Genomic DNA, 23355 nt, shown 5'->3' with positions numbered 1-23355 from the left:
CGACTTTAAGATGATGATGTAAACATGGTAACAAGGTAATTAAAGAACACATCAAATGGCTTTAATACCACAGTACAGAATGGGAAAAACTCAGAAAAGACAGTTATCACATTATCTTATTTTGGTGATTAAACTGAATAGTAAAAGCCTCAAATACTAGGTTTGTTTTTTTTTGGGGGGGGGTAATTATTTCCTTTGTGTGATATGTGTGATATCTGGTGTAAGAATCAGGTATGTAAAATCCGAAGCAGTTAGAAGCACAATGACATGTTGTATGCAGAGTGACGGATATTAGATATTAATGTAATGTTCCTTGTTGTAATGCTGGGGTTTTGACTGTATTGTGCAGAACTTCTGAAGTAAAATGTATGAGACGTTGTACAACTTATAAACATTTACAGTGGCATTTTTTCAAGTAACACTTCAAAAACTATAATTTTATAAAAATCATTTTTACATTTAATATATTTAAAAAGGACTGAAAGGCATTGTATAGCATGATGTCATGAATTGCCTCAATGTATTAAGACATTTGTCACGTTTTGGTATTTATTTTATGAACAAATTAAAATTAGGTCAAAAGTTTCACTCATTAATAAATGATATTCTGTATTTTTCATTTTCCCTAGTTTGTAAATGCACATATTTATCAAACATTTTGCTGAAAGCATACAACCACTTACATGGCTATGGAATCATCTCCTTACATATTTTGTCACTTCCTTACCGACCACAAATTATATAGTAGTTTATTATTACTGTAAAATACAATGCCGCCACAAAATGGCCACAAATTCTCAACTCAAAGAATTTTCCTTCAAGATGATGTTTCAAAGTAGTCAAATATATCTAGAAATCATAAAGTTTCATATGAAGTTCATGGTAAAAAAAGAGACTTTGTACCTGAAGTACATCGGAGACACAAAGGAAAGGAATGACAATCTGAATACAAATTTATAATTTCTGGAACAATCCCGAACACTTCCTGAAATGTTAAGTGGTTTATTAGCCAGAGTGCCAATACCTATGTGAACAATGTAACAGTTTCTGACAAACTTGTTTGATTAAAAATAACCTGCACACTGTTCAGAAAAGATGCAAACAATGACCAACACAGCTACCACGAGGTAAGAAGATTTTTAAATAATTAATTTATTAATCTTTCAATGCATATAATTATATGAGAAAAGCTTGGGAAAAAATGAGGAGGACAGTAAAGCATTTTTATAATGGGATTTAATTTTGTAGTTCCACTACTGACCGCAGGAAAATTCTAGAAAGGTGAGAGAAGGTAGAAGAAGACACACTCTCACTAAGTGGAGATACACCCATTCACAAAATGACAAATGATATCACAGAATAAAGACCTGAAATGTCAGCCATCCCAATGAGATATGCTGTCCAAACATTTAATTGCTCTATGCAGCATATAATCAGGAGATAGAAATCCATGCTGTATACAGAAATAGTTACATGAAATCACTGAAAATATGGATGTAAACAATACAGATAAAGAATGTGGAGCAATTTTGCTGTCATATCCCACCTCAGGTATTCAGTTTTTTTAAACTGACAACCAGTGTCCAAAAAACAAACAATTCAAACTCAACACCATGCCACAGGTGGCACAGCAAGTAGTGCTGCTGTCTCACAGTGCCTTGGTGGCGTGAGAGGATGTGGGTTTGATCCTTCTCAGTCTGTATGGAGTTTGCATGTTTTCCTGATGTCTGCATGGGTTTCCTCCAGGTGCTCTGGTTTCCTTCCAAAGACATGCTGTTCAGGTTCACCCATTGTTTGTGAGTGACAAGAGTGTGTGTTCCACCGATGTATGGATGAGTGACCCATTGTAAGTAGTGTATCTAGCAGTGTAAGTCACCTTGGTGAATGAGGTGTGTGGGCTGATAACACTAGAGTTCATTGGAAGTTGCTTTAGATGAAAGTATCTGCTAAATAAATAAATGTAAACAGATAAGCTATCTGATTGTTTTTTAGTTTGTTGTCTCCATTAACACACATACCTGCCTGAAGTCTGGTCAATTCTCTACTGTGCTGAAACATCAGAAATAACATCCACAAGTGCATTATTTTATTTTGGGGTTCACTAATAATTTTTACTGCCATTATCAATATCTGCTCGTAATGATCCAAAGGCTATCTTGGATGCACAGCGAGCAAGCCAGTTCACACCCTGAATGGGATGTCTGTCTATCAAATGGTGATCGTACACACAGGGAGAACATGAAAACTTTGCTGAAACGCTTGCACTACCATCCCAGCCTCATTCAGTAAAAATGTGAAAATTTTTTTGAAAGGCTATTGAATAAATGCTCAGTGATGAGTACTAATGGGGGTGCGGAGGCGCAGCGGGCTTGGCCAGGTCCCGCTCTCTAGCGGGTCTGGAGTTTGAGTCCTGCTTGGGGTGTCTTGAGATGGACTGGCATCCTGTCTTGGGTGTGTGTCCACCCCAGCCTTGTGCCGTATGTTGCCAGGTTAGGCTCTGGTTCGTCGCGACCCCACTTGTGACAAGCGGTTTCAGATAGGGTGTGTGTGATGAGCACTGAAGAAAATATCTGTATATAAACACAATGTATACAACTCCCACAAATCATTTGTAACTTATGCCTTGTGTCTTCTTTCCTTGTGATTTATAATTTATGTCTTAGGCTGATGGGAAGATTCATAGAGTAAGAATTTCATTGTATGGTGTAACAGACTGTTTATTGTACATATGATAATAAACTCTTGAAATCAGTGTACATATGATAATAAACTCTTGAAATCAGTTCTGGAAAACAGCACATAGAGATCATATGAGTACATTGAAACCACAAGTTGGGAAGAGATGAACTTACATGATACTATAAGAGATAAATACCTGTTGAAAGGTAGAGCAAAAAAGCTCTAAAAGCTTTGTCCCTTCTTCCCAGAAACTATTTCTTCTAAAAGGAAACACCATGCTTATTTAATGACAAGTAAGGAAGCATAGAAATGTAGATGGCTTTCTACTACAACGAATTGGTATTTTCAGAAGATCATTAGAACATAGTCATACTGTACCTATACTGTAACTAGACTCATTTGTACAATGATAAATTGTATGACTTAAGAAATCAACTTACAAATAAGCCATACATTTTAGTTATTTTTGTCAGGGTTTTTTTTTTTGGGGCCTTTACTGTCCAAATCACATAAATATCAAATGTTTTAGAAAGAGGGCTGCGGTGGCGCAGTGGGTTGGACCACATTCCTGCTCTCTGGTGGGTCTGGGGTTTGAGTCCTGTTTGGGGTGCCTTGTGATGGACTGGTGTCCTGTCCTGGGTGTGTCCCCTCCCCCTCTGGCCTTATGCCCTGTGTTACTGGGTAGGCTCTGTGACCCTGTATGGGACAAGTGGTTCTGAAAGTGTGTGTGTGTGTGTGTGTGTGTTTTAGAAAGAAACTAAAGCATTTACACACAACTGCAAAAAAGATAGGTATATCAGAGTCTGTAGCATGAGAAACAAGCATCTTACAAATTTTCAGCTGGCTGTTTCCTGAAGTAGTGGATGCCAAATACCATTGTCAAGACAGTCGTGGACAGCTTTGTACAAAATCTTCAGGTTCTTGGCAATCTAATGCATGGAATAATCATCAATTTCCAGAACAGCAATAGACTGACGTGTTTCTTGAGAAGGCTGTTTCGTTTTGGCCATTTTCAAAACCCTGAAATGAACCTTAGGAATGTCAGCACCTTACAACCCAAGGAAAGACTTTTTACCGGCTTTCTTAAGCAGAATAAAGGCTTTCAGCTGTGCTAGCACAAATTCAAAGATTTCTGTACTATTAGGACCATAACTATTACAGTCCACCATTACGACACTGGAGTAATGGTTGCTAAAAAATGGGAATGTGCAGTCATATGTGAATAATAAAATATTAACAACTAATTTCAAGCACTAATAGCCATTTGCAACATTAGTAATGATGCCGTGGCTATATTCTTAAATCAGTTTAAGGGTACCTTGGCAAAAAACATAAATTTTTTCAAAAACATGAAAATTTCTGGGCGATTCCAAACTTTTGAACACCACCATTCCAACTGTGGCTGTTCACAGTTATATTAGTTGTCTCAGGAAGGAAACTCTGTACGATAACCATGATTTACCAACAGAGGGAGTAAAAAGCTTTACATAAAGGAAACACTGGTCTTCCTGTTCAGATTATGGACCATCCACAGTTTACTGAATTTCTTGCTTCTGAAATATGCAGTTTTCTTGAATTTAGCCCAAAAAGTCAAGCCGTAACCTGAGTTTGAGTAAATATGACACCTGAACAAAACATCCCACCTTTGCTCTTCACAGTGGGATTCTTTAAAACATCTATCAGATGGCAATAGGAGAATACAGCAGGAGGCACTACACAGCTATGACCGCCGCAGCTGTGGCGTGGGCCTGTTCTCATCCTGGTTGTCCAGCATAGGCATGCTGTAAAGGCTATGCTCCTCTCTCATGAAGAACTCCACCATCTGCATCTTTTCCTCGTAGATGCGCGTGATGATCTCCTTGGGGATATCTGGGATGACCCAGTCCACAAAGTCACTTAACAGCATCACCACGTTCTGGGTAGGTGAAGAAAGATGGCAACCACTTAGACTTAAATAATTAGAGTCACTAAAATTCACACTGACAGTTCTGACGCTTTGAGCAGACAACAATAAACCAGCTAAAACACACTGTAGGGAGCACATATAGTGTGTGAAAGATGGAAAGTGTCCCACACCAAAATCTGCAGTTGTACTGATTCTGGGAGACCTGGATTACATAAACTCTACAAATCAGACAATTTCTTACAGATTTATAGAAACGTACCCCTCTCCAAAGGTCAATTTAGGTGTTAAAGTGTAATAATTGCTCAATCGCTAAGAGTTGGTGTCTTTGGATCAAAAGGTTGCAGGTTTGATCCCCACCTCTGGCTATAGCACCCTTGAGCAAGGTACTTATCCTAAAAAATTGCTAGAGTAAAATTACTCAGCTGTATAAAAGGGTAAATAATTGTAACCTTAACACTGCAAGTTGCTTTGGAGAAAAGTGTCAGCTAAATGAGTAAATGTGAAGAGTGAAATTACATTTCTGTGTCTACACTAGAGCAGATTCTGACCTGAAAAATGATGACGAAGGCAAGTCGCCCAGCCAAGATGGCCCAGTACACCTTGGAAATGTCATACGGGTTGAACGACCAAGGAGCCATCCGGTAATCTTTGTATCTGTAGAAGTTAATAGTATAATTAAGTCACTCGTCAACTGTTTTCTTTATTAAAGCACAAAAAGAGAGCTACACAAACACTGCAGAATTACCTTCACATGTATTTTTCAGTTACTGCCATCGAAAAAACACAAAATGTAGCCAAGCTAAAATAGCACTGCAGTGATAACTTATCAACTTCCTACATATAAAGAGAATCTATTGGTTTCTATCTATGAAACATCCATCCCCCTTGAAAGAAATAACTGATGGTGAATGATGATGATCAACACCTGCAGACTTCCACCTTGTAGCCCAAGTGAAGGGGCTGAAGCGGATGTGTTTCTGCCTGAAAGTGGCTGACATTAAAATAGGACAGGGTGTGGTTGATAAAACCATGCATGGTGCCATCCGGACTGTAGCCGTACTGGTATACCAAGCGAGGAATGAAGTCAGACGTGAATGCGATAACAAAGGCCTGGAAGCCAAAAAGAAGACCTGATGAGCGTAATGAAGGAGTACAAAAGAGTACAAAGAAAAAATGCAACAAAGAGAATTGATTTCTTTTATTATTTAAATGTCGCATGTTTATTAGCTGTGATGACAGCACTTACATTCACAATAATGGCAGCTTTGCTGATCCCCCTAAGAAGATTGTACCAAATGCCTAAAATGAAGCAGAGAAAGATATTTTTGAAATTCTGTGTATGAAATTAATTTTTTTTCTGTTTTCAGCAGGTTTAATAAAATATGGCAAAACTGCAAAATAAGTGTTGTTTTTAAAGAACAAACTACAATAATGACTGTAACAAAATGATAAGCATTTAGTTAAAACAGTTGAAATCTGTACAGTTTACATCTGCAGTACATGCAGACACATTACGCAAAGGCCATGAGTGCTTATTCCAGTGCTGGATAAGACCAATGGGATGATGCAAAGTGAACAGGATCTCACCAATATCCTTCGCCCTCGCAGCCACTGGTCTCCGGAGTTCAGCCACAAATTTCTTGGCATCCAGGCGGATTTCAATGACGTTGTTCAGCAAAGCAAAAAGAGGTGCCAGGGGGAAGGAGGCCACAAACAGGGTCACAAAACCAAACTGGATGACTGCAAGGAAAAAAAAAATGCCAAAGACTGGAGGACCTTTAGACATACCACCTAAACAGGCTAAGGTATTATTTTCTGAGCAATCCCATTTCCTAAGGGCTCTATAAATCATTCCAGGTGAGCCAACCAACCACATCAGTAAACTGTGAAATAGGTTAAATTTATGAATATGGCAGCGTAAATGTGAGAGCTTTCAGCACCTATTAAAGTTAGTATTCTGTTACTCTCAGGAAGTCCACAGAAAAAAATAATTTGTGAAATTGTGGTTTTTGCCTGTGAAAAACAAAATCAGCAAGATTTTATGCGGAAATCTTCAAATGGAAAAAATCTTTTTCCACCTGGACTTCAGAGTAATAAAACTACTTTTCTGGAATCACAGCTCCAAGGTTTGGAGTAGCCAGACATTTTAGGCACCTCATGGCTGTACACATTCAATGAGTGAGCTATGCTCTGCCTGGTCTGACTCACTCATCTCCATGTACTCTGGGTTGAGGCTGACAAATGGCTCCAGGAAAAAATCCGCCTCGTAGCGCTTCAAGTCTTTATCGTCCTGCTCTTCCTGGACTGGAGCCCTTTTTGTTTTGATGCGCCTGATCAGCTTCTTCAGCTTGCTGGTGGGGAGCGTAACAAAAACAATAAGAGCAACCACTACGAGTGCTTCAGCTAAACGCACTGCGCAGTCACTAGAAAGCCTGTTGAACTGGATATAAAGTAGTATTATTAAGTAGGCTTTAGCTCACACCTTTCCCCAAAGCACCTTTACAGTTGTAGCTACATGAAACACTACATTCACTCACACACACACTACAAGTAACCGAGAGTCACTTATCCAACAGAAACGTGTGTCTTTCAACTTTTGAAAGAAACTGTAGCACCTGCAGGAAACCCAAACACACACACACACACAGTCTGAAACCACTTGTCCCGAGCGGGGTTGCGGCGAACCGGAGCCTAACCCGGCAACACAGGGCGTAGGGCTGGAGGGGGAGGGGACACACCCAGGACAGGACGCCAGTCCGTCACAAGGCACCCCAAGCAGGACTCGAACCCCAGACTCACCTGAGAGCAGGACCTGGCCAAACCCGCTGCACCCCTGCGCCCCCCAATTAAACTGAAGCACATGCACAGAAAACAACGTAAACTCCTCACAGACTGGATTCAAACCCACATCTGAAAGCACAGCCCAGGAACTATGACGCACCAGTGCTATCTGCTGCACCATTCAATTTCATCTGTAGCTGCAAATATATCTTATGGGCAGCCGTTCTGCTTCAGGAGTCTTTGTAACTGTTTAAACTCAACAGTTCAGATTACATACAGGTCTGAAGGATACTCTGAAACTTCTTGTTTGAACTAAAAAAAGTAATTATTTAACTTAGTTCAGCACAAATAAATGATTTGAAGAGCTTAGCACAGCTTGTGATAGTTATAATTTGTCTTATTATCATGAATTCATTTAGCTGATGCTTTTCTCCAAAGAAGCTTATACTGATTTTTTTTATTTATATAGCAGGGACATTTTCACTGGAGCATTTCAAGTTCAGTACCTTGTAAAAGAGTACTACAGTAGGATGGGGATTTGAACCGTAGTCCTCTGAGTACAAGGTACACGCATACACATGCACATGCCATCTAAAACCACTTGTTCCAAGCGTGGTCGCAGCAAGCTGGAGCCCAACATACAGGGCATAAAGCCGGAAGGGGAGGGGACACACCCAGGACGGGACACCAGTCCGTCGCAAGGCACCCCAAGCGGGATTGGAACCCCAGACCCACCGTAGAGTAGGATCCAGTCAAACCCACTTCACCACCATGCCCCCAACTACAAGGCAGTAGCCCAAAACTCTATATGACTTCCTGGCTCCCCTCTATACAGTAAAAACTGTTGCTCACATACAGCCACATTCCTTAACCAATGAAATGTGTCTTGCATGTGAAGTGTGTGTTTGTGTACTCACGGGATCCCAATCTCAAACAGGTTGTTCTGGATGAGCTGCTTGCCGAGCATGGTAATACTGAGCTGGATACAGAGCTCCATCAAGCACCCTGTGTGAGCACACTGTGGAGAGAATGACTGCTTGAACAACACACCGTAGCTGCTTGCAGTATTAGCAGTCCTGTTGGGTCTATTCCCTTTGTGTCACAACACTGTATTACATTTGCTGCCCTCATTCACTTTTAGTCAGACATCAAGCGCTGGTTAAGAATTCAACTTAAATACGTCTACAAACATACTTACTATAAATTTTAACTCTGTGCAAAAACAGTATAAACTAGGAAATATAGAAACCACATTAGATCCATATAAAAAGGAAACAATTAAAAAATAATGTAATCATAAATAGGTTTACCTCCTCCATCCGATATGACTTGTAGATATAGAGATAGTTTCCTGGCCGACCAATGAGTCTTTAGGAATCATGAAGTGGAAAAAAAATCATTAAATTTAGGGAACATATAACTTCATGTGGTGTTCCTATGTCACGTCAAAAAGTCACTTGTATGATATATAGTCATATTTAAATGTGGCTAATTCAAATCATACTCGGAAAAACAAAAATGTGAACACTCACTTGCCCCTGATGAAGGCAATGTAAAAAATGGGAGAGAAGGCATTCAGAAACTTCAGGATGAATGTCTTCAGGATGAGTCTCTGTTCAAAGCTCTTGTCAGTCTTTGGCACCTCTGAAAACAGCAAAATAGAATTTGATATGAATTGACGCTAATAAAAATTTTATAGCAGACAAGGAAGTCTACAATTCCGCTCATGGAGATCTGTGTGTTTTATTTTCTGTTCTCAATTAAACATGACATTAAGCTCAAGTTCTATGGCACATTTCATAGTTCTAAAGTGGGGTTTTAGAAAGATATAAGACAAATGTGTCTTATTCATTTCTGCAGTTAGGAAAATTATATTTGTTACATTATTTCAGTTACAGGTCAAAGCAACCTGTAGCTTTTTGAAGCTAATGGACCTTTCTGATGCACTGACCAAGAATAGTGAGCCATCTTGCAATTTTGCTATAGACTTCATCCAGGATGAGAATGACCACCACGTTTATGATCACAGCAGTGGACTTGACTGTGAGCCGAACATTAGCGCGAATGCTGGGCATAGAGCTCATCTGCAGGGATGCCTGGGTAGTCACCCGGTAAATGATGACTCCGAACAAAATGGCAAAGGTCATCAAAAACTAACAGACAAAATGAGAAAGGCGGCAGGTGATGACAATTCCATACAATGATTCAAGAAAACCAAACCAAAAATCTGAGCTAGAACAAAATTAACAACGTTAAGAGTTATACAGTTGTTTACATACAGTATAATATTCACATGTATTGATTTCAGGAATTTAGTGAAGCAGCATGCTTACCATTAGCAACATTATTGCTATGAAGGTCATATAGGCTGGCATTCTATCTCTCCATGTGAGCTTAGCGGCTTTTGCCTAAAAACAAATTTATCAGAAAGAAATGACTGAAATCAGCACAACCAAAGATGACTACAATTACTGCAGCAATAGAAAAGATAGTGGACACAAATTCAGGTCTTACAAATACACACACACACTTTCTGAACCGCTTGTCCCATACGGGGTCGCGGGGAACCGGAGCCTAACCCAGCAACTCAGGGTGTAAGGCTGGAAGGGGAGAGGACACACCCAGGATGGGACGCCAGTTCGTCACAAGGCACCCCAAAGCGGGACTTAAACCGCAGACCCACCGGAGAGCAGAACCTGGTCCAACACACCGCGCCACTGCGCCCCTGCACCCCCCATCTTACAAATACTGACTTAGATTTACTTCAGTATTAGACATAGACATTGGATAGATCAGGGAAGGAAGTCAGAAAGGGCTCAGCAAACACATGAAATCCACAAAAGACATGTAGTGTTTGACACTGTTTAGACTGCGCAGTAGACAATGAAAAACGTGGCACCTTGAGCTTTTACAAATTTGTATTTCTAACACAAAAGGACACATAAAACCTGCAAAACTGAATCGCAACAAATTGGCTGTAATTCATTTTACACAAACTGTGTAGGAGTGCCCAAAGGACACACTGCCATGTAAACTTTTAATAATTCAGCAGAATCTGATTATGGGTCATAAGACAATTGCTTTTGATAGCATTCAGCAAACTGTCTAATAAAAAAAAATTCCCACTAATACCTACCTTATGAGGTTTTCGCTGCATTCTGTTAAGTGTCTTCTGGTGCACTTTGATCTTGTAGTCAGCTCGTGGATGATCCTAATGGAGAAACAATGCAGAACTGCTAAACCCTGTGGAATATGTCTGATCACTGAATATGACAGACTACCATCAACTGGTTGGATTTTGCCAGGGTCTTGAACACTTGGACCAGCGTTCTCATGACCAATACTGTGTGTTCCAGCTCTGAAGCTGAAAGGAAATTTCCAGTTTTAACCAACAGGTTCTGAAGGAATCATTGCAAAAAATGGAATTATGCAGGGAGATGAAACCTTTTTTTAATCATGGCATGAAAACCTGAGGACCTGGAATTGTTGCTGTAGTACAAGGGTAATTCTTCTTTCCAAGGCTGTTTGACTTGCTGGGTTGACTGTACTTTCTGTTTTGTGTTAGAATCCCTGGAGAGGTTACCGGTACATCAAACCCACCAGACAAAGCTAAGACACCCACAACCATCTGTAATTTTACTGAACCAGCGCAGAACCAGCTGAAGGTCCATTGAAGCGCGATACCATCCAAGCGGATTCAGGCACACAGGAGTCAGTTACTGGAAGGCAGGAAGAACACCCAGATAAGCTATAGTCATCACAGAATGAGTAGCTGCCTGTGTTACGGAAGGATCCCAAAACAACAAGAGGGTATTAATGGTTTTTTAAAAAGAAATTAGTATTTATCAAATTGAACCAGGAAAATGAGAAGGGAGGAAGGACTGTGCCCTTTTCTTGACTGACAGGAAGATGGCTAGTGTGCAGAACAGAAGTAGTTTATTAGTTAAGGCAGCTTTGGATCAAATCAAACCTTCATTGAGTCCTTTGGACAATCCCCAGGGAAAACAAAGGAAAACTGAAATTAACCAAACATTCAAGCCTGCAATATGCCTTCTACCTATAATTTTACTCTAAAGAAGTCCTGGAGATAATTCCATATAACTGAAAGTTAACCAAATGCCTCCAGGGGTTACACTTCTGTATGTAGTAAAAAATACAAGAATTATTAAAATTACATCTAATCCTTAGCCTGACAAAGTAAAATAATCTTACTATAGATTGTCTTCATATTTTGGAAAAAGAAAAAAAAACATTTTAAAGTGTGATTCCTGACCTTATTTTCTTTTCAATACAATTCACACATGAAGAGCAGCGAAGTACTCATTACTTACCTCCTCCTCTTCAAAGTTGGTGAGGTCCCACATGTAATTCAGTCGCATCTGTCTTCTCTTCCAGCTTTCCATAAACATGGCAGCTAAACAATTATATCCTGTGACCATTTAAATCTCAAAATACACTTTTACAACACCTTTATAGTCCGCAGAATAAATGAGGATTCTATACAAACAACAATGTATAGATAATTTTTTACATTTTTTTTTTAATGTCAACATAGTAAGTTAATCAGTTACAGCAACGTTTAAACACAAAATCAATATTCAGCAATTCAAGAATATGAATAAAGTCAATAAACTGGCTGAGAAACCATCTGATCACGTGCAAATGAAGGTATACAAACCAACTATGGAAATATTAGTTTACAAAAGTGCTGGAAATAATTAAAAAGTTAGAAAGAGCAATGCTTGTATTTGGAAAGAACTAAAAGAAGTAGCTTTACTTTATTTGCGAAACAGTATGACCTGGTGGCCTGAGCACTCACCCCACAAGGCCATAAAGATGGAAAAGAGGACAGTGGCTGTGCTGTCAAAAAGGTGGCTGGCTCGCGCTGTGCCACAGGCCATGGTGAGTTTCCAGTAGCTGCATGACTTGTCACACAGTGGGCACATGGTGATATTGTTTCTCTTGTCACAAATCTCCATGCTGAAGAGCCATGGGGTGGGGGTGGAGTCAAAAAATTAAAATGCAGGTTATGATTAGATCAGCATCTCACAGTAAAACTATCTCACTTGTATGGAGTTGGTTCACAAACCCGCCAACAATCTCGAGCAGAAAACATGTATTCATATTGCAACCCTTCCTTAGATCAGATCAGATCAACTTCTGGAACAAATGTCTAACATCTTTTTATAGAAGATTCCATTTACAGTAAGAACAGTAAGCTAAATACCAACATCTTCAGGTTTAGGAGCCCATTAAAGAAAATTTTAGCTTGAATAAAGGACTTGCCTTGGAATATCATCATCTACAGTGATGCAGCCATACAGGAAGACGAGCACCCCAACAATAGCAGCAAAAATCAGCATCTGGGTATATAGGCCAAGCCAGGCAAAGTACAGTCCAATCTTTTCCCCAAAGTATTTCCTGGAGCATGAAAGAAAAATCACTACAAGATGGTACCCAAGAATTTCTCTGCTGTGCCATTATGGTATCACTTGCCGAAACTCACCTGATCAGGCTAATTGGCTGGTACTTATAGAAGTTGCTGTAACTTGCCCATTCCCTATACAAGACCTGCAAGAATAGATTCACAGTCAAAGTTCTGCACTGCATGCATACAGTACTATAGTAAGTGCTATGACTTCTCTTTATCTGTAAGAATGTGTTTCATGACAGAAGGGATCATGGGTTTCTTTCCCCACGCTGTTATGTCCATGAACTGATTGTTTGTTAGTCTGTGCAATACTTTCTCCCTCTTACTTATTCCCTCCCTCATTATTTATTCCATTCCTCCATATTTTTCTCTTATTCTCCTGGACTGTCAATGGATCTTTGCATTTGTTGTGTGTATGTACTGTATGTATGTCTTTATGCAGTATGTGTATATGTATGATTTTTGTCTACTCTACACTATAAGCCACTGGGAATCAAAGCCAAATTTCTTGTATGTGTGTGCATACTTGGCCAAATACATCGGATTCAGATTCAAGAGCTGCACAGCAGATTTTTAAAAAAAATATTTTCCATTTTTGTGTTATAGCAAATTTCTTTCAAATGATTCATATGACATGACTCATCTTGCCCTAGGCTTCATTGTATAGTCTTCCTGATACTTGCTTCACTTAAAACTATTGGAGTGATCATTCATCCACTCACAGCCTAGGAGTGCTGGAGTCATTCCCTCGGAATGGATGGTCACTTTTAATTAAATTTACAAGCTGACGCATTTCTATGCCTGTGAATCAGTTCAGCCACATTAACAGCGAGGATGTTACTCAAAGAGATAACTTGCTAAAAAGTTGTGTTAGCTGTTGCACAGTTGCTTGAACGGTCAGCTTCTTAACAGAGATCTTTGTGTGCTTGTTGTTATAGGTATGAGATCTTGTTATTCAACAGTTTGGCCATCCAGAGTGTTTACTAAAAAAAGTCATTGTCTTTATTGAACAGGCTTTGAAATGAAATGTCCTCAGATGCATTTTTAGGTAATCCCTCACCAGTCTCACTGCATTCATTTTAGGCTTCATAACTTTCCGAGAAGTAAAAAACTAAGAAAATAATTAAAATTAGACTAATGTTGAACCACTCTATATGCCTGTTTTTCAAGTGAACTCATAAATATGTTGTAAAGTTTAATTAAGTTCACGTGCTTTGGTGACAAAAACCTGCCTGCACATGAAAAGGAAAATATTTGTGAGCATGTGTATAGTTCTACTCTCACTAATGCACCAAAGCTGTGTTCATGGTTTGCTCATAATTATCCTGCAGACAAACAGGTCCTAACATTATGTGCTTTGACATTTGATATGAACCCTCCACCCTGGATTTGTGAACCAGCAACATATTTATAGGCATGGCAAAACTGAAGTTTGCATGACTTTGCTGCACAACCCTGACAGCAAGTTCATACAAATACTTTCAGAGCACAACTATTTGAAACTGGAATTCATCCACTTTTTACAACTGAAGAAGTGATACTATTGCTTTATTTACAGTTACACTATGGTACACATTGTCCCAGTTGCATGGTGATGTTTGTGTTTGAGAAGTATAGTTCCTTAGTGATTTCTCTTCACTATAATCTGTTGCCATGGTTTATTTTGCAAACAAAACATCCTACTATATTTCCATAGGGAAGACCTCACATTCATAAACAAAGATGCACAGCTGGAAAAACAGCACTGAAAACTGCACAACATTTTGGCTTCAGATTCATTCCATATAAAAACTGAAGTAAAGATATAGAGACTAATATTCGGGCATGTTCATAATCATCCTTCCTATTTGCAAAAAACTGCCTGACAATTTCAGCAAATTTCACTGCCACATGCAGACAAAACTTTAAACAATCTAATGTAAAAAGTTCTGTGCATGACTTCAACACAGTGAAATTCAGCGCTAACATTGAACTGATTCAACATACGCATGCAACGTGTTCACCTTACCATCCTGTCATTGACATCTGTGTTTTCAAATTCTATGTCCCCCTGCAATAAATGTAAAACAGCTTTAATGACAATTTCTCATTTTAATTGTCAGATCAAGCTACAAAAACAGACAGAGAGTCAGAAAGACAAACAAAAACCTCTTCTCAGAATATGTACGTATGGATATGTGATGCAGCTCAGTTTATCAATCGAAGGAGAAATATATCCATGTCATATTTATGTAAGAAAGTTCAAACCTACATCATGTAATGGATAAGCTTCTGTGTAAACACCATGTGCGATAAGGCTGTTAAGTCCTGTAAAATTTAAAAAATTATTTTAATTTCATGACAAGAAATTATTTTAAGATGTTAAACATGGATGCACATTTTTATTGTGCACTACTGCTGTTTTGTTCCATATACCCAGTAATCTGTTTTACAATGTAAGCTTACAGTGACATGTTACACATTACACACATTATCATTTTATATAGAAATATAATTTATTACCATGCTGCACATTATCAATTTATACTGCAGCTCTTAATACACTTTGTCATACCACACAGAGAATTAAACTAAGTTTAAAGACAGGAATTTACAATGTCTTACCCCAGCTGTTCTCTCCTCTATTGCATTTTGCACGCTTCAGCACTTCAAACACCTTAACATGGAGAGAAGCAATTTGTTGAAAAAGACTGTCACAGGGTATTTAAAAATATATACTTAATAAAATACATTAAGCAGCATTAGTCTCCAAAGTGCTCAATTTCATTAATTGTTTTGGCAGGAAAATGTTTTTTTTATTATTATTTCTTAGATGTGGAGCATTAAAAAATGCACATATATTCATGAAGTGAAATAATTTGATGCCAAATAAATCTAATTTAATTAAACACAACCTATTTTTTTGCTAATTCCACCTCGATGACTTCTTTGATCTTGAGCCCTTGAGAAACAATCCAGCTTCCAATTCACCGATACTTACTATTAAGCTTCTTGTTTTAGTATCAAAAAAGGAGTCCATGTCCGACAAATCAAACCTGTTTGAAGACGCAATAGAAATGAGCCTGTGAATTATGTGAATAGTGACACAGTATAACATTTGTTCAGTAGCACAATAACATTCTGTGAGCACCACAATGCATATTTAAATGCATGTTGCGTTTGGGGCTGGGAAAGTCTTACGTCGCTTACTGCAATATCTTTAAATAATTCAGCATACTTACAAATGCAATTTTTCTCGGGAGAAGGGGTAGCAAACTTTTTTAATATCTTCTGTCTCGGTGTCCCCCACATTTGGGAGCAGAGGCGCTGTGATTCTTTTAAAGAATGCATTGAGCTTTCTCATTTTGTGCTGAGGGGTCGCCTGGTAAAACTGCACACGTGGAGAAAAGTGGGAAACCACCCAAGAGGACATGCATGGCATAAACAGAGGATCACTCCATAGCTGCAAAAAAATGATTTATGAGTCAAAGACCTACTTCTTTGGTGGGCATTTTCAGCTTCAGAAACTCTGCTTCTCGACAGAGGATGTCCCAAGGGGCATGTATCTTCAGGAATCCAACTCCAGAAATTCTGTTCTGAAACACAAAATGACAACAATATTACAACAGATAATTGACAAAATCACCCCAATAAATGCACAGAGAGGAATTAAGCCCACCAGAATTTTTACATAGCGGCACAGCAGGTAATGCTTGTGCACCACAGCTCCTGCCCTGTGGCTTTACATTTGGTTTACAGTTTGGCTCTATCTGTGTACAATTTGTATGATGTCTAGATGTTTGCATGGATTTTCTCCCACAGTCCAAAAACGTGCTGAAGAAGGCAATGAATGGTATCTTACTTCCATACCCTCTCTTTCCATAAAAACTATATGAATGAAGAGTGAGGAGTTGTCGTCAGCTTGATGGCACTTCTCTACCAAATACTTTACATAAAAAATGCCTGATTTAACAAGGGTTCTGTGAATTGGTACAAAAGCAAGGTTCCTCTTGGGGACTGCACTGGCTACTTCTAGCTGGTAAATCCAGGTCCATAATCGTTATGCTACCTGCTAAGTGCTTGAAGTCTAAAGGAATTACCATCAGGACTCTTTCAAAACTTTGACATGATGTTGATGTGGATCTTGGTATGAATGTAGAGACAGCAATTCAGAAGTACTATTAACTTTATACACTACAATACAGTGTTTGTGCGCTTTACTTTTTAGGCAGCCTCAAAGCACAGCTGACCCATAGCCAAGACACTTAAATCCACTGTCCTGTTTAAAAGTAAACAGGGAGCCTAAACTGAACCCTGCAGTCATTAGACGACGAAATTATCACTGCTGCAAGTATACACAGGCAAGACATTTCAGCTGTGGAAGCGATAACAGTTATTAATTAATGATTATAAAAATGTGTTAAAACCACTCACACTCTCATCCTTTTCCAGGTGCAGGCCCATCTTCTTCAGGTTGTCCTCAAACTCCTCACGACACAAGACCTTCTCTTCTTCTTGAGAACGCAGACTTTGCTTCTGGGTCCCACCATGGTATTTGCGCAAGGATTGGTCCCGAGCACAAGGCTGGCAGCAGCTCAAGCAGCAGGTCTTCTCCTTGAGGCTGAGTGAGGGATGGAGGTCACTGAACAGCTTCTTGGTGCTGTAAGTGAGGATGTAGTCCATATGCTTCTGACCATCCTTGGAACAGAGGTCATGCTGATCTCCAGATGCGGCTTCACCGGCTTTCAGGTTCAGGCACTGAACAAAGTAGGACCAGCACAGTTCAGAGCACTGGAACTTGGGTAGCTGAGTTAAGAAACACTTTGAAAAACAGAACTGAAACTGGCTGTTGTACTGTCATACTGTTATACTGGTGTTTAAGCAAAATATATTTGAAAAACTATTTGGCTAGGTTTGTATACTAAGGTATTTTCTGGCACAATATTCTGGTAAAGTTTTATGCAGCTACTTGTGTGATAAACATCGGTGCATACGGTGAGAGAAAATAACTCTACTTAAGAACACACCTGGAGCTATGTCTCTTTCTCCTGCACAAATTGTATTTTCTATGAGATGTATGTCACTTCGGAGAAGCATCTGCTAAATGAATAAATGTAATTTTCAATTGTTTACCCATTAATACAGATGAGTTACTTTTATGACAGCAATTTGGGATGGACAGCTTGATCAAGGGAACTACAGCTGCAGGGATCCTAAGCTTGCTCCTTTGACCATGATGGCTCCAACTACTGTACTACCCAGTTGCTCTAGGTGCTATGTTACCTGTTCAGACCATATTCTCCGGCACTGAGTTGAAGCAGTGGTTCCTATCAGTTATTCCTTGCCTACTTCATCCATGGCATTAAGAAACCTACCACATTATCCTGTCGAACATCCTCTTGGCCTGCCTCCTCTTCTATCATCCTGGACTGATTTTCCAAGATCTGACTGATGTTCCAGCTGCAAAGCAAAGATGAGTGAATCAAAATGTTATGCCCACATAAAAACATCCATCCAATTTCAGTAACCGATTGTCCTGAGCAGAGTCACAGTTAACCTATCCTGGATCCACTGGGTGCAAGGTTGACAGGGAGTACACCCTGGATGGGATGCCAGTCCATTGCAGGGTAGACACACATACACAAACTCACTCCCCCATTCACACACTACAGGCAATTTCGTGCCCCACAAACCCACTTTAACTGTATGTTTGTGCACTGTGGGAGGAAACTAATGCAGACATGGGCAAAACACGTAAACTCCAAATAGACTGAGCAGGGATCACGACAGCACTACTCGCTGCACCACCACACTGATATCCCCGGACCGAGACCAGTCCACATTAACTCAAACTAGGAAAAATAGAGTTAAAGAGATACAATTTATCCAACATACAACTTATCAAACATAGTAAGTACTCCATGCTTCATATTTTGTCAACAATTCATGTTTAGTTTGCTTTACCCTGGCTCGTTTATGGCTTATGAGTTATACACCGTTACCAACTAAAGAATATATTTGAAATTTACCTTTGTGTTAAAAATGTATTTATATACTTTTTTCAAAACATGTAAACATTCCTTTATAAAAAGTGAAATATGGATACTTCTGTGGATAATTCTTTTTTCTAAGGATTTAAATAATACATGTATTTGAATCCAAAGATCTGTTATTTTTACTAGTTGCTTTTAAATCACACTTCCCCATCTTTTCTACCCTGCTCTGTAAGGTTAGCACTTATGTGTTTCTATCCAAAAGCCCTTTTACACTCTCAGTGTCCGTCTTTTATTGTGATTTTTTTTTATTTGTTTAAGGTGAAAAAAGTGTTGATTACACTGGAACTCTGAAAAGAAAATTGCAATAGTTTGTTAAATTTTGCATATATTGTATTTGTTTCATGGTATGCAAGAAGCAAGCTCTGACTAAACAAAGGGACCTTCTTAAAAGACACACACACACACACAACCGCTTGTCCCATACAGGGTCGCGGGGAACCAGAGCCTACCCGGCAACACGGGGCATAAGGCCAGAGAGGGAGGGGACACACCCAGGACAGGACACCAGTCCATCACAAGGCACCCCAAGCAGGACTCAAACCCCAGACCCACCGGAGAGCAGGACTGCGGTTCAACCCACTGCGCCACCGCACCCCCCTCTTCTTAAAACATTCACATAAAATGTTTTCAAAAAGAAAACAGTGCTTATCTCATTTTATTAAAACTAATAAGTCAACGCTAAACTGTACTTTATCTGCGATATAAACTGAGGACCAAATTACAGTGTGTTAGTCTGTGACAAATTAGGAAAATTGCTGGGTTAGCATTTTTTGGGTGAAAAAATTACAACCTCATATACATATGTTGTATACATTTTAGGTTTGAGTTCTTAATTTTGAACATTAATATGTTTCCCTCTATAATGTACATAACCCGAAAATGTTTCAAACCTGTCATAACCCACAGGAACAACATCCCTGCTGACCAGAGGACATGCCACTCAATTCATTTTATTAGACCCAAACAAACAAACAAACACACACACACACACACACACGGAAGTCGTACGTCTTGAGCAGGGTCATGGTGAGCAGGAGCCTAACCCGGCAACACAAGGGGCAAGGCTGGAGGGGGAGGGGACACGCCACAAACAGAACGCCGGTCCATCACAAGGTACCCCAAGCAGAACTCGAACCCCACACCCCGCAGAGAGCAGGCACAGGCCAAACCCGCCATGCCACCGCGCCCCCTTTAGACTCACATCTGTTCACAATTTGTTAAGCAGTCACATATAAAAGCAGCAAACTACAGCTTGATGGAGGATTCTTAATCAGCATTCTTCTACAACTTCCTTGCAAACCTTCGCTACACACTCATTTCCAAAGTCTTGTTCCATAGGTGTTTCTGTGCCAGTCCCTGGTGACTATCCTGTCTACTTCTGCCTTTTGTCCAGGTACAGTGTTCCAGGCCGGTATTTCACCACACCTCCATATTCAAGTCCCTGGTAGATTCATGGTTCACTTTTCACCTTTGTGGGAACACACGGCATGTCTTTTTGTCCCATGGTCATTGTTTAACCTTTACTCTGTACTTTCTAATTTGCACTGTGCACTTATAAATACACTGCACATGGAGTCATTATACTTCTCTATACTTCTCCAGGAAGTTGTAGAAGAATGCTGATTAAGAATCCTCCATCAAGCTTCTTATACTTCTCTATTAACACGCAGCCGTCGGTCTCACGCCCAGAAGCGACAATGTAAATTCAAGTGCTGCAGGTATTTTCTTAATTTACTTCACAAAAACACATAGCATCTGTGCATCATGTACACCTTATAACTACATAAGGTCTCAGCAGAAATATTGGCTCATCCTTACTTACAGTGCAGTAGGCAAGGTCATTTGGCTTAACAAAGTCAAAACTTAATGTCAGGCTATTAAAAACAAAGGGTGAGATCAGGGGGCATAAGAGAAATTACAGGAAACGATACAACTGCATAATTACAGAAGAACAATTCAACGCATACAATCACAGATCGTTACTGCGTGCAGACCGGAGACCCGGGGCCCAATCGCGGGATCGTCAGCGGCGAAGGTTCTTAGAACAAGGTATAGACTATTGTAGTCAGGGAGAGTCGTGGTGAATCCGCGGCGCAGGCGACGTTGTACGTAGGGAGAATCCGAGGCCGTGGTCGATAAGGATGTTGCGAGGGTCGATGCCTAGACGGGAAAAGGAGCGTCGATAGAGCACTGACTGTGGCAGAGCCGTCACCGCAGCAGAAGGACCGGCGGTCGTCAAAGAGATTCCGCAACTGGAACGTGGTCGAATGGTGCTTTTTATAGCCAAGTGTTTCAGCTTAAGTCAGGTGCTTAACCGGAGTCAGTCAGGTTCTGTTGGTTGAGGTGAGGGCGTGGTCGTATCACAGATTATTAAAGGCGGCCCGTGCTATAGCTTTTTTACAACGTTACTTCGTTATTTCACAGACAACGGCGCTCCTTCTTGTCATGTCTAGTTCTAAGACACTTTACCCCAGAGAGAGCTACACTTTGAAACGTTTCAACTCCGAAGTTACGAAAATGGATGTTAATATTTTATTATTGGGGGCGCGGTGGCGCAGTGGGTTGGACCGGGTCCCGTCCTGGGTGTGTCCCCTCCCCCTCCGCCCTTACGCCCCGAGTTGCCGGGTTAGTGCTCGGGCTCCCCGCAACCCCGTATGGGACGAGCGGTTCAGAAAGTGTGTGTGTGTGTGTCTGTGTGTATTTTATTGTCTTTATGATAATGAGAATTTATAAGATAGTGATTGCTATCTTTCACACTCACAGTATGTGTGTTTTGCTCACCAGTGCATTTTAACACATGTAAAAAAAAATCACCGGAGTACAAACTGACTGGCATTTTGTTTATTAAAATAAGAAACAATTAAGAATACTGATATATGTGCAGTCAGTCATAATGAAGACTGAGAGCAAAGAAGGTACAGCAGAAGCTGTCGCTTGTAAAACAGTATGAACTCAGTGATGTTCCGGTCCCAGAAGCTCACATCTTCATAATCAACTACATGATCATAAACAAACACGAAGGGGGCGGGGGGAGGCGGTTCAGAAATGTTTTCAGCAGAACATGCAGAATTCACACACTTCCCATCGCAACTGAGTGGTTCTTAACGAGATGGTTGAAATACATGATAAATCTGCTTCGATGCGTTTTATACTACTAGGCTAGGACTCCAGATCAAGAGATACATACATACAACAGCTGTTGTAACACTAAAAAAGACGCATAAAATACAACGGAAAAGAAGCAACATAAAGAAACCATTTTAAAAAGAGACAAGGTTACCTTGGTAAGGTTACCAAGGTAAAAATCAGTACTCAGATTGAGATAACCAGTGGAAACGACAAGACCTTCCAAACACGGCGGTGCAAGCAAAGAGCTTTTGTAAGATACAGCCTACGCCTATGCCTACGGTATCGCTTGTTGTGCTTCTTTTTTGTTTTCTTGCACGAAGAGTGTAAGGAGGAAAGCGGGAAAGGAAAACGAGACACCCAAGCAACATACCTTATCAAATATGCAATTTATTCCCAAAGTTGTAACCTACGCTCCACATTATTATAATTCCAAGCGAAACTCGACTGTGCGACCACACTCGCTTCTTTTACCTAATTAACCATTGAGAAAGATGAGAAATTCCTCGCTTTGGAGAGAATCTACAGTATAGATCACCAAGGACCGGAGAGAAACCTCTAAGCTGTACAAGTCTGTACAGATCAGATGTTCTCCTTCACGACTCTGAATTCGTGTGAAGAAACATACCTCCAGGCGCCTCCCCCTCCTGTACCCCCAGGTCAAGGTATTTTATTTACAGTAGTTTATCTACTTACTGCATCTAACATTCAAGCATCCACAGGTCAAAATGAATAAACGCCTACAAGAAGTGCAGTAAGTAACTTACAAATGGAGGAAGAAGAATGGAAAATAAATAAGCGGAGATACTTCACCCGTGCATTGGTGAACTCAGGATTGAATGTTCATGAGTTGCATTTGAAGAAGCTCAATTTACTTAAGGAAATAAAATTCAAATGTTATGTAACATGTGACTGCTACCTCTATGAAAGGTAGGAAAAGCTATTCAAATGTGCCACTATAATTTATATATACCAGTGTATATATATACACATTTAAACAAGTATTTGGACAAGAGCTGACATCACAAAGCTGCATTTTTCACCTAATACTTTACCTCTCAGGCGACAGACTTGATGGCAAACCTCTGGTAATTAAAACAAAACGATAAATGGAAAAGCAGGAAAGCAGGGCTAGTTTTCGCTCAGGACAAAATGAATGTTCATTTGACGAAAAAAAAAAAAAAAAGCAGGTGCTCATAGGTCCAGGTAATAATAATAGTGACTGTACTAGTAGTATGACAAATATCTCATTCATCCCAACCATGCTACTTACATATTAGCCTACTTATGTTATGAAATTACTACAGCCGTTGATTGCTGTTGTCCCTATGTGAAAAGAGCTCTATAAAACTAAAGTAAATTTCAATTAATTGACTTAACTGTTCCTGACACTAAGG

General features: G+C 39.8%; 1 protein-coding gene across 5 annotated transcripts; it reads right to left on the bottom strand.

Moving 5' to 3' along the window:
• Window positions 1-4029: 4029 nt before the first annotated feature.
• On the bottom strand, window positions 4030-23056 carry LOC108940298 (anoctamin-1-like). Of its 5 annotated transcripts, none has more exons than XM_029249044.1 (26): window positions 23014-23056; window positions 18152-18236; window positions 17211-17534; window positions 16274-16372; window positions 16019-16167; window positions 15778-15832; window positions 15402-15453; window positions 15049-15104; window positions 14806-14847; window positions 12873-12937; window positions 12653-12787; window positions 12186-12346; window positions 11698-11780; window positions 11337-11348; window positions 10503-10577; window positions 9700-9774; window positions 9318-9519; window positions 8899-9010; window positions 8677-8734; window positions 8284-8384; window positions 6794-6936; window positions 6173-6325; window positions 5832-5884; window positions 5511-5695; window positions 5134-5239; window positions 4030-4594 (listed from the first exon to the last, which is right to left on the bottom strand). In XM_029249044.1, the coding sequence occupies exons 2-26, from the start codon at window positions 18197-18199 to the stop codon at window positions 4400-4402; spliced, it is 2739 nt and encodes a 912-aa protein (XP_029104877.1). In that variant the 5' UTR covers window positions 18200-18236; window positions 23014-23056; the 3' UTR covers window positions 4030-4399. The 5 variants fall into 5 exon arrangements, with proteins under 5 accessions (XP_029104877.1, XP_029104868.1, XP_029104875.1 ...); XM_029249035.1 differs by lacking the exon at window positions 23014-23056 and adding an exon at window positions 22772-22779; XM_029249042.1 differs by lacking the exon at window positions 23014-23056 and adding an exon at window positions 22332-22394.
• Between the last annotated feature and the right edge of the window lie 299 nt (window positions 23057-23355).

The sequence above is a fragment of the Scleropages formosus genome, chromosome 2, assembly GCF_900964775.1.
Source record: "Scleropages formosus chromosome 2, fSclFor1.1, whole genome shotgun sequence".
Taxonomy (NCBI): Eukaryota; Metazoa; Chordata; class Actinopteri; order Osteoglossiformes; family Osteoglossidae; genus Scleropages; species Scleropages formosus.
The sequence above is the reverse complement of the archived record's forward strand: the minus strand, read 5'-3'. Positions and strand labels throughout refer to the sequence as shown.

Bases quoted from the DNA above. Each gene is read 5' to 3' on its own strand.
- LOC108940298 (XM_018762346.2), bottom strand. From the start codon at position 18,286: ATGTTTTTATGTGGGCATAACATTTTGATTCACTCATCTTTGCTTTGC. The intron at 17,535-18,151 runs GTAGGTTTCTTA...TACTTTGTTCAG, and splicing joins ATGTTCGACAGGATAATGTG to TGCCTGAACCTGAAAGCCGG. The intron at 4,595-5,133 runs GTCAGAATCTGC...TCACCTACCCAG, and splicing joins CCTTCGTCATCATTTTTCAG to AACGTGGTGATGCTGTTAAG.